We start from the raw sequence: 10798 nt of genomic DNA on the forward strand, positions 1-10798 counted from the left end.
TTCGGCAATTGTAACACATGTCAGCAACCGGGACACTTCTCTAAAGTGTGCCCTCAACGTAATAGAGATAGAGCTCAGAGTGGGAGTTCGTCTAGACCTGCAGCTCAGCCGGAGAGGCAGTCGTCTGCAGTGCACTCTTTCCAACCCCAGCAACAGCAAAACAGACAAGGAGGTAGCTCTAGTGCAAATCAGCCTCCGAGACAGCAAGCACGAGTCTTTGCATTGACAGAGGATCAGGCTCAGGCAGCACCTGACGATGTCATAGCAGGTAACTGTTCGATTTTCGGTCATTCTGCTCATGTCTTGATAGATACAGGTGCTTCCCATTCCTTTATCTCTGAGAAATATGTGTTATTGCATGCTTTGCCAACTGAATTGTTGCCTACTGTAGTAGCTGTTACTTCACCTTTGGGTGGAGGAATTGTTTCTATCCGACTAGTCAGGAACTGTGAACTTTGTTTTGAGGGAAATTTGTTAGAATTCGACTGTATTGTACTTGGGCTGTCAGATTTTGATTGTATTGTCGGGATAGATGCTTTAACCAAGTACAGGGCGACAGTTGATTGTTTTCTGAAGGTTGTCAGGTTCAAACCTGAAATGGCAGACGAGTGGAAATTCTTTGGTAAGGGTTCTCGATCTAGAATTCCTTTGATTTCAGTGTTATCTATGACTCGTTTGTTACAGAAAGGTGCAGAAGGATTTTTGGTTTATGCGGTTGATATACTGAAATCTAGCCCAGCTTTGGTTGACTTACCAGTGGTTAGAGATTTTGCTGATGTGTTTCCGGAAGATGTTCCTGGATTGCCACCCATTCGAGAAGTCGAATTCAGCATTGACTTAGTGCCAGGTACTCAACCTATTTCAAAAGCTCCTTATCGTATGACACTTGTTGAATTGAGAGAGTTGAAGGAGCAGCTTGAGGATTTGATTGCCAAGGGATACATCAGACCTAGTGTATCGCCTTGGGGTGCTCCTGTTCTATTCGTTCGGAAGAAGGATGGTTCTATGCGGCTCTGTATCGACTACCGCCAATTGAATCAGGCTACAGTTAAGAACAGATATCCTTTACCCCGAATAGATGACTTGTTTGATCAACTGCAGGGTTCTTCTGTCTACTCTAAGATTGATCTGAGGTCAGGCTACCATCAGCTGAGAGTGCGAGAGGAAGATGTTCCTAAGACCGCATTCAGAACGAGGTATGGTCACTTTGAGTTTATAGTCATGCCATTCGGTTTGACTAACGCTCCAGCTGTTTTTATGGGTTTGATGAACCGTATCTTTCAGCGTTATTTAGATGAGTTCGTCTTTATTTTCATCGATGATATTCTTATCTACTCGAAGAACCGTACTGACCATGCAGAGCACTTGAGAATCGTCTTGCAGATTTTGCGAGTTGAGCAGTTGTTTGCCAAGCTATCGAAATGCGAATTCTGGTTAGATCGAGTTGTCTTTCTCGGTCATATTATTTCTGAATATGGGATTTCTGTCGATCCCAGCAAAATCGAAGCGGTTATGAATTGGCCTAGACCGACATCAGTACCTGAGATCCGAAGCTTCATGGGTTTAGCTGGTTATTACCGTCGTTTCATCGAGGGTTTCTCGTCTATTGCCAAGCCTATTAACCAGCTGACTCAGAAGAATGCGCCTTTTGTCTGGACTCCAGATTGTGAGGCTAGCTTTGTTGATCTAAAGAGGAGACTGACCAGTGCTCCAATTCTTACTATTCCGAAGGGTACTGGAGGGTTCACAGTCTATTGTGATGCTTCTAACCGAGGCTTGGATTGTGTTCTTATGCAGCATAAGCATGTGGTGGCGTATGCATCAAGGCAGCTGAAACCGCATGAGACTCGTTATCCGGTCCATGATCTTGAACTAGCTGCGATCGTCTTTGCTCTGAAGATCTGGCGTCACTATCTTTATGGTGAGTCTTTCGAGATCTTTTCTGACCATAAGAGTCTTAAGTACTTGTTTTCTCAAGCAGAGCTGAATATGAGACAGAGGAGATGGTTAGATCTGTTGAAGGATTTCGACTGTGAAATCAAGTACTATCCGGGGAAGTCTAATGCAGTTGCAGATGCCTTGAGCCGAAAACTTTGTTCTTTATCTCTTTCTACTATGGGTGTTTCCCAGTTGATCGATGATTGTTGCACTTCTGGTTTAGAGTTTGAAACAGATAGGGAGACTATCAGAGTGTTTGCTATTCAAGCCGAGCCAGAGTTGTTTGTTGCAATAAGAGAAGCACAGAAGTCTGAGCCGAGCATCCAGATTTCAGTAGAGAAAGTCAGATCGGGCCATCAGTCTGAATTCCAGGTTAGAGATGATGTTTTGTTCGTGAATAATCGTATTGTTGTGCCTGATATTTCGGAGTTGAGACAGCGTATTCTCCGAGAGGCTCATTGCAGTCGGTTTAGCGTTCATCCTGGAGGTCGTAAGATGTACAACGATCTGAAGAGTCAGTTCTGGTGGAAGAGAATGAAGGACGATGTTGCGAGATTTGTATCTCGGTGTTTGAATTGTCAGCAAGTGAAAGCAGAGCGGAAGCGACCAGGTGGTCTTTTGCACAGCCTATCTGTTCCTGAATGGAAATGGGATCACATTTCTATGGATTTTGTCACGAAGCTACCACGATCCGTTCGAGGATGCGATGCTATTTGGGTAGTGATCGACCGATTGACGAAGTCTGCGTGTTTTATTTCGTACAGGATGATGTATCGTCATGATCAGATGGCTGAGTTGTATGTTAGCAATGTTGTGAGATTGCATGGTGTGCCGAAGTCGATCATTTCAGACAGAGATCCTAGATTCACTTCTCACTTCTGGCACAGTCTTCAGGGGGCTCTTGGTACTCGATTGCATCTGAGTACAGCTTATCATCCTCAGACAGATGGACAGTCAGAGCGGACTATCCAGACGTTGGAGGATATGCTGCGAGCGGTAGTGCTAGACTTTGGCACTAGTTGGCAGGATTCTTTGCCTCTTGTCGAGTTTTCTTACAACAACAGCTTCCAAGCGAGTATCGGTATGGCGCCTTTTGAGGCTTTGTATGGTAGAAAGTGTCGATCTCCGTTGTTTTGGGATGAATTGTCCGAGTCACCAGATTTGGGACCGGAGATGCTTAGAGATATGGCAGAGCTGGTTAAGATCATTCAGACCAGAATAAAGTCAGCTCAAGATAGACAGGCGAAGTATGCGAATGTCAGACGTCGACCTCTGAGTTTTGAGCAGGGAGACCGTGTATTCCTTAAGATTTCTCCGTTCAGAGGCACCGTCAGATTCGGTAAGAGAGGAAAGTTATCTCCGAGATTCATCGGTCCGTACGAAATTCTCGAGAAAATAGGCGATCTTGCCTACAGACTTGCACTTCCTCCGTCTTTATCTGGTATTCACGACGTTTTTCACGTCTCTATGCTGCGAAAGTATCAACCAGATATTTCTCATATCCTTCAGCCTGACGAAGCCGAGTTAGACGAGACCCTGAGCTTTTTTGAGCGACCGATTCAGATCCTTGATCGGAAAGAAAAGCAACTCAGAACCAAGTTGATTCCATTAGTGAAAGTGCAGTGGAGCCGTCACGGCGTCGAGGAAGCGACTTGGGAGACAGAATCTGACATGAGACATCGATTTTCGGAGTTATTCGGATGACGTGAGTTCTTCTTACTGTCTTTAGTTCTTTATTCTATCTTATGAGTTATGGTTCTTGTGGATTCGAGGACGAAATCTCTTCTTAGTGGGGGAGAATTGTAACGCCCCGTTTTTATCTTAATTGAATTTATTTGAGTTAATCAGAGATTACAGAGTTTTCGAGCCGGTTTGATTTTGATCAGGGTCCTTTTTGCAAAAATTGGATTTTTCAGGGACTAAAATGCAATTATCGGTTTTTATAGATATTTATAAGGATTTTGGACCCACTCTCTTCTCCATCACCTTCCTCTTCACGCCTCCCTCCTCCATTGTTGAAGAAATCGATTCTTCAAGCTTCCAGATTTCATCCCGAGCTCGATCCGACCGTTGGAATTTATTTCTGAAGGCAGATTATCGATCACTGCAGTGAGAGCTCTGTTATATTGTAAGTTCTTCTACGATCGGATACATTATAGTTTTTGGATGTTGTTAGAATCATTCGAGATTCGAGTATGTTATTCTAGACAGAGTTCTGATCGTTTATTATCTGTCGGTTTTGAATTAGAGCGACGTTCGGATTTGTTATGATTTTTGGAAGCCATTTTCGAAAATGTGGATTTTTAGATTGATGGGTTTGCTTTGTTATTGTTGTTTTGGGCATTGATATGAGTTGATATCGGTATTGAACTGCTGTCTGCATTTCCGGTTTGTTCAGTTTATAGCCGTTATGCCGTCGGTTTGAGTTTTGGGTTTTCGAATCGTTTTTGTATTGATTGAAGTCTTGGCGTGTGAGTGATCGTGGTTGTTGATCAACTCTTGAATTCTTACAGATTCGTTGGAGTTTGTCGAGCCCTGTGTTAGCAGCATTGTTCGTCGAGAGTTGGACGAAGAACGGTATAAAGAGTTTTCCTTGAACCGTTGCCTTGTTGTTGTTAGATTGTGTAGTTGTTTATACAATCTCTTTTGTAGCTTATCCAGAGTTGGAGCTACTGCATTGAAAGGTAAAAGCAGTCATCGCAGCGGGATAGCATACTCGGGACTGTGGTTCTCGAGTTTTCCCTTTTGAAATCACGTACTTGCATCTACACTTGTTCTAGCATGAGGAACTTGTGTTTTGTTTGATTGTTTTGGCTTACGTTTTATGTTTCTGTTATGCATTCATCTTGAGCCAATCTTTTTTTCAGCGGGCAGAACCGCCCTTTTTGTTTAGACGTTTGGGAACTATGATTGAGTGGCCCAGGTCGTAGTCGTTTCGTCTGGTGCTAGCATACTCATTATAGTTGCTCAAAGTCTAGAGGAGTGAGATACGTGGCACCACCTCGATTGGGAGAGTCGGTGAGTTGTTACGTGATCTTACCCTCGGGATCCCAAAGGCACAGCTGCAATCCCTCGTTATCAGATTTAATATCCCTGTTTAAAGACATGCATTCATTACGATGTTATTGATTTTGTTATTGTATTGAAAGCATGTTTGTTACTTGTATTACTTGTTATGTTGCTTTTACTGGGAATGTCGTTCTCACCGGTTATCCGGCTGTTGCTTTGTTTTGTATGTGTACTTGGCAACAGGTGGGGCAGGAACAAGTCAGAAGAGGCATGGTTAGCTTCGAGGGCAAGTAGTAGAAGTAAGACTCGGTTTAGAAGTCGAATTAGCATGTTTATCTAGTTTAAGATTGGAGCATGTTAGAACTCGAACTTGATATGTTTTGTATTCGAACTCGATTTGTATTTTGGATTTTGAAACTTAGAATGGATGCATGTTCTACTCTTTCTTGTAATTGAATACTTCGTTGTTGAAAAAGTGTTAGTTGGATCATGTCGGAGACTTTCCGGGTGTTGGATTGCACTTTTGGAGCCTTATTTTGAGCTAAAACAGCAGGCCATGCGCGCCCGCGCCTGGTGAGGAGCGCCCGCGCGTTCTGCTCCCTTTCTCGGAGGCCCGGGCAGGTCTGTATGCGCGCCCGCGCGTCACCCTGTTTAAAAAAAAAAAAAAAAAAACTTTGCTTTTAATCTTAGATCTTGCATGCGTAATTATTGTTTATTCTGAGATTAGATGATTAGAATCGAGGTCTCACAAAATTTGAGGTAAAACACGAAATATCTATAAATTTAATATACTTCGGATTATATTAACAAAATATAATAATAATAATAATAATTTCTTAAATACATGAGTTCCATTATATATGTTGTTTAGAAAAACAACCTTATTGAAATAAAATTTTGATTTGCATATATGACCCAATGAAAATGAAAAACAACATCAACTTCTTGTTCTCTTTGTGTATCTCATATCAAATGTAAGATATATAGGTTTATAATTTATATTGTATTCAGTAATTTTGTTTACAAAAATACATGATTTAAAAACAAAATATTGATCTGTTACTTAATTTATAAACTACAATAGATTATACATGGATTAAAATAGAAAACACAAAACACAATTTTGTCAAAGGAAAATTGTATTTCGATTCGGTATGTTTTCTCTTCTCGATTTTAAGTTTCTATATATGTTAACAAATTCAACCTATATATTTGATTATCATTATTCCATCTTCTCTTTGTTTATTTCATATCAAATGTAAAAGATATATGTTTATAATTTATATCTATTTAGTATTTTTGTTTACAACAATACATGTCTATATTAAACATGAATAAAATAAGAAGCTTTTATACATTGTTTTTCAATGATCACATAAAATTAAGCTTATCAATGTTTCTAAAACTTAATTTTAATACGACTAAAACTTAAAACTACGCGTAACAATTTTTAAACAATACAATGTTTATTATGTGATCATTAGAACTACTCAGTTGAATGATATTTTAGAGCTTTGCAACAACAATATTTTTAATATTTGTATTTTTTTCTCCTGATTGCAATCTTTGTAAGGACCATTCTAATTGTCTACTTATTTGATAAGATTTATTGATATTATTTTTAAAAGTGTTAAATAAAATAATTAATCTAGATAATAATTGGGCAAACTGCTTTAAAATCCCAATATTTAAACTGAACTTTGTGTTCAGTACTCATGTTAGTAAAAATTTATTTTAACTCCCTAATTCAATTTTGTAGTTTAGATCAGTGGAAACGATTTTTTTCTTACAAAGGTACTGAATACAAAATTCAGTTTGTATTTAGGGATTTTAAGGTAATTTATCGATAATATAATTGTGTGAATATATATTATTAAATTTAGAAATATATAGGATATAGAAATATCTATTTAATTTTTATAATATAATATATGTATTTTAGGATATATAGAATATTTAAATTAAATGGACACATACCTGTAAGAAGAAGGAAATAAAAAAACGAAAATCCCATCCCCAAACCCTTGCTCACTCGTTCTCCTCTCATCTCCCTCCGCAGATGGCTGCGGTGCTTAATCCGCTGACGAAACTTTCATCCGTTCGAGGGGTTATCTTCTTTGCATCCGTAGATTCGATTTGAGCCAAACCGAGTCGCCTCCAACAGATCCGCCGCCTGCATCCTCCGGTGAGGCTCACAAATTTTCACGTACACATTATAGATCTTATCTTTCCTGTAAGATCTCTAAATCGACGTTTTTACTACCGTTCTTTATCGGCTTGTCACATTTTCCGTTGTTAGATCGATTGACTTGGCCGAATTTTTTTGCAGGTTCTCTCGCTAGGTAGTTTTCTGCTGCCGGAACTATGTAAGTCTTAATGTAATTTTCTCATACTGTCAAATGTCTCACCTTCGTATTGTTAAAGAAATTGTTTTTGTATATGTTCCTTATTTATCGATCCATATTATTAAATGGTGGCCTGCCACTGCCACAGTTGATATCGGAGTTTTTTTTTCCCTAATTCCCTTTCTCGAGGCATATAAACCTTGTGAGATTCTTAAAAACTGGGCTGTAAATGTAAGATTTTTCTTGTTATTTAGTGTGTGTTGTTTGTATTTCTGGATGCAATTAGTTGTTCGTGTGAAAGCCAGATGCCAAGTTTCTAGCGGTAAAGCCAAGTTAGTGTAATTTGTGGTTAGGCGTATATCAATGGGGCATTTACTCAATTCCACTGACCTGCTCATTCCTTGGATTAATGTTCTTTAATTTTATATTATATATTTTACCTCATTTTATTTTCATTTAAAGAGAGCACTCGGTTCGTCATGTGGACTTGAAGTGATTTGCTCCTACTCATTAATTCCATTGGAAACTTGAAAGTGTTTTTTTTTTATTTTACTCCGTATTATAGCAACTTTTTTTTGATGAGTTGGAACAATTTATTTGAATTTACGTACTTCAACATTTCTTTGTTGTTTTTCCCCTGATTTCCTAACGGTGAGTTGTCCCAAACGTGACTAGATTGACATCCATGAAAACCATGATGATGCAAGGAATGGTGGTTGCATTCAATTCTGCTTGTTTATATTACTTTGTGATAGTGACTTCAGTTTTTATTTTGAAGGATAGTTTTTGTTGGAGATGTTTTGCACTTCTTTTTCTAACGACTTTTCCAATCTGCATTGACTCCAGACTATGTACTTATCAAGAAGTTGGAGTATAAGGATTGATTGAGTTAGAGAGTCGAATGATTGTCATGATGTTATACTGTTATTGTGTGTCGTTTTATTAGATTGTTGGCATATGAATATTTGATGATTAATTTTACGGTTTAATTTTAGCTGTGTTGCGGTTAGTGAATTTTTGGATAATAATAAATTTTATGTTGATGTTATTTTATTTCTTATTTGGAAGTTTGATATAATATTTTGGAAACGTTTTTTTAATTATGTTTGTCATTTTATTAAATTTAAGAAAAATTTAATTTTAGTTTATAATTAATTTATAGATATGTATTGGTATTGTATTTAGGCTTCACGAGCTCGATAGGGTCTTTGTGCTTAGTACTTTTGTTTCGGGTATTTAATGCTTGTTTTTGTTTTGGGCAGTCACGATTTGCAGAATAAGCGATAGTCAAGTTAAAGTAACAGAAAGATATGAGAGGAGGAAGGAAGAATCTTAAGAGGGCAGTCACGGAAGATATAGTGACTCTACTGCAAGGTCAAAGTATAATGCAAGTTGTGGACCTCAGGGGATCCAATCTTATTGAGGTAGCTGCTTTCTTGTATGTGGATTTTTTTTTAAAAAGTTACAGGTTTTGCTGATGCTCAAGTAACTATATGTGAATTGGGAAGGTGATGGACGTGAAAGGGCAGAAATTATTAGCAATTTTCCCAGCAAAGTTCCAGAAAAGCATGTGGTTTAAACGAGGTATGGTGCACGGAAATCAGATAAAATTTTGAAATTTCAGCAGACCTTATTTACTTAAAGGCTTTAAAATTAGGTTCCTCATTGGTTTGGGCAATGTTTCTGATATTGTGATCCTTTTCCTGAAAAGTTCATTATCCTACCTTGAAACACGAATGACTTACATGATATAGGATTGCTTCTTGTTTTTCTCATGTCTAGGGAGTTTTATCATGGTTGATGAAAGTGGGAGAGAAGAGGCTGCCGAATCTGGTAGAAAAGTGGGAGGCATTGTTACCCAAGTTCTTTATCACGACCAAGTTCGTCTGCTTCAAAAATCACCAGAATGGTTTGTTCCCTCTCTCTCTCTCTCTCTCATGGTTCCTAGAGTTACAATGGACCCAAAGAGTCAAGCATAAAGGCTTTCCCACCACCTGTTTTTTCATGAACAAAACTCGGACCTGTTTAAGGGAAATAGAATCGTTTGCTTATGTATGTATATTTTTTGTACTGTTGGATATATGTATATATGCGTGTTCTTAATCTGTTTACCATCATATTTAGATGATCAAATGCCTGAATTCTGATATGTGGGTTTTAATTTGCACTGATGAAACCCTCTGTTGTGTGTTTAAAGAAACAATTTTTTTAACTTGTTATTCAGTACTTCCTTAATTTCATTCGCAGCTTGTGACCTTGTTACAATGATTTTTCTAGAGAAAAGTTTTCATAGTGTTTGCATGATTGAGGTGTTTGTATCTTATCAATTCATTTCAACATCAAGAAGAATTTATTATAAGTTGATTAGATGGTTTGTTTGTCCATATATCCACAACTGGCCCGAGTTTGTGAGGAAGGGGAATAAATTATTTTCATACCTGTGCTCGTTGGTTCCTCTCGATGCAGGCCACAGATTTTTAGATCCATTCCCCAAGAAGACTCCAAGCTGCAATTGCAGTCAAATACTTCCCAAATCGACGATGAAAGTTCTAGTGGGGATGATGGACTTCCTCCTTTGGAAGCCAACACGAACAGGCTAAATCCCATGGGATCCCATGTCGACACCGAGTCAGATTCGGATTCGGATTCTGATACAAATTTTTAAGCTTCTTGACAGATTGTAATATAATAGAATTCACGCATTCTTAAAATACCCAGGTAACTTATTTTTGTCGAGACCATGTCCCCAAATATGCCTTAATTTGTTATCTCTATATATGCTTAAGCTTTGAGCTGCGTTGAGCAATATAGAGTGCCTATTGCCTATTGAGATCTTAGTACATCCCTTGAAGTCGAATTGATATAGTGCTCTTTTTTTTTTTTCTTTTTTTTCATGATGATCAAGTACCAACTAGGTCTGCGTGCAATGTAATTTCAATTTTTTTTTCCCATTCATTAAATATGATGTCAATTTTTTTTTCCTTCACTCAAGACGTTTGAATTTAGACATGTAAACAGATGGTTAAAAAGAACTTATAATTATCTCTCTTTGTTCTTATAACATACTATTAGCTAATAGTAACATTTATATGAGACGGTTTTATTCGTGAAACAAGTTAATTTTATTCATATTTATAATAATAATTAATTAATATTTTTGACATAAAATGTAATATTTTTTAATGGATAATTCATATAAGAGATCCGTCTTAAAAAATGACTCTTGAACCGTTTCATTGAAGTTTTTGTTATTAGTTAAATCCTAGACATAAAAAATCATGTGCAATAATCGATGACAAAAATTTATATGAGACGGTTTCAAGTGTTATTTTTTTGAAACGGGTTTTTTATATGAGTTATACATTAAAAAATATTACATTTTATGTTAAAAGTATTATTTATTGTTATAAATATAGATAGGATTGATCCGTCTTACGTATGAGACCGTCTCATAGGAGTGTTATTTATAATCGATTATATATATATATATATATATATATATATAT

The 10798-nt window shown here is 37.5% G+C and overlaps 1 protein-coding gene across 2 annotated transcripts; it reads left to right on the forward strand.

Moving 5' to 3' along the window:
* The first annotated feature begins 6944 nt into the window (after positions 1-6944).
* Positions 6945-10264, forward strand: LOC140864927 (uncharacterized). Of its 2 annotated transcripts, XM_073269345.1 has the most exons (6): positions 6945-7132; positions 7277-7313; positions 8555-8716; positions 8801-8876; positions 9075-9201; positions 9759-10262. In XM_073269345.1, the coding sequence occupies exons 3-6, from the start codon at positions 8603-8605 to the stop codon at positions 9955-9957; spliced, it is 516 nt and encodes a 171-aa protein (XP_073125446.1). In that variant the 5' UTR covers positions 6945-7132; positions 7277-7313; positions 8555-8602; the 3' UTR covers positions 9958-10262. The 2 variants fall into 2 exon arrangements, with proteins under 2 accessions (XP_073125446.1, XP_073125447.1); XM_073269346.1 differs by lacking the exons at positions 6945-7132; positions 7277-7313 and having other exon boundaries at positions 8603-8716; positions 9759-10264.
* Positions 10265-10798: the final 534 nt, after the last annotated feature.

The sequence above is a fragment of the Henckelia pumila genome, chromosome 4, assembly GCF_033568475.1.
Source record: "Henckelia pumila isolate YLH828 chromosome 4, ASM3356847v2, whole genome shotgun sequence".
Lineage (NCBI taxonomy): Eukaryota > Viridiplantae > Streptophyta > Magnoliopsida > Lamiales > Gesneriaceae > Henckelia > Henckelia pumila.

Coding starts and splice junctions, on each gene's coding strand:
- LOC140864927 (XM_073269345.1), top strand. CDS start 8,603: ATGAGAGGAGGAAGGAAGAATCTTAAGAGGGCAGTCACGGAAGATATA. Junction 8,877..9,074: donor AAGCATGTGGTTTAAACGAG/GTATGGTGCACG, acceptor TCTCATGTCTAG/GGAGTTTTATCATGGTTGAT. Junction 9,202..9,758: donor CTTCAAAAATCACCAGAATG/GTTTGTTCCCTC, acceptor CTCTCGATGCAG/GCCACAGATTTTTAGATCCA.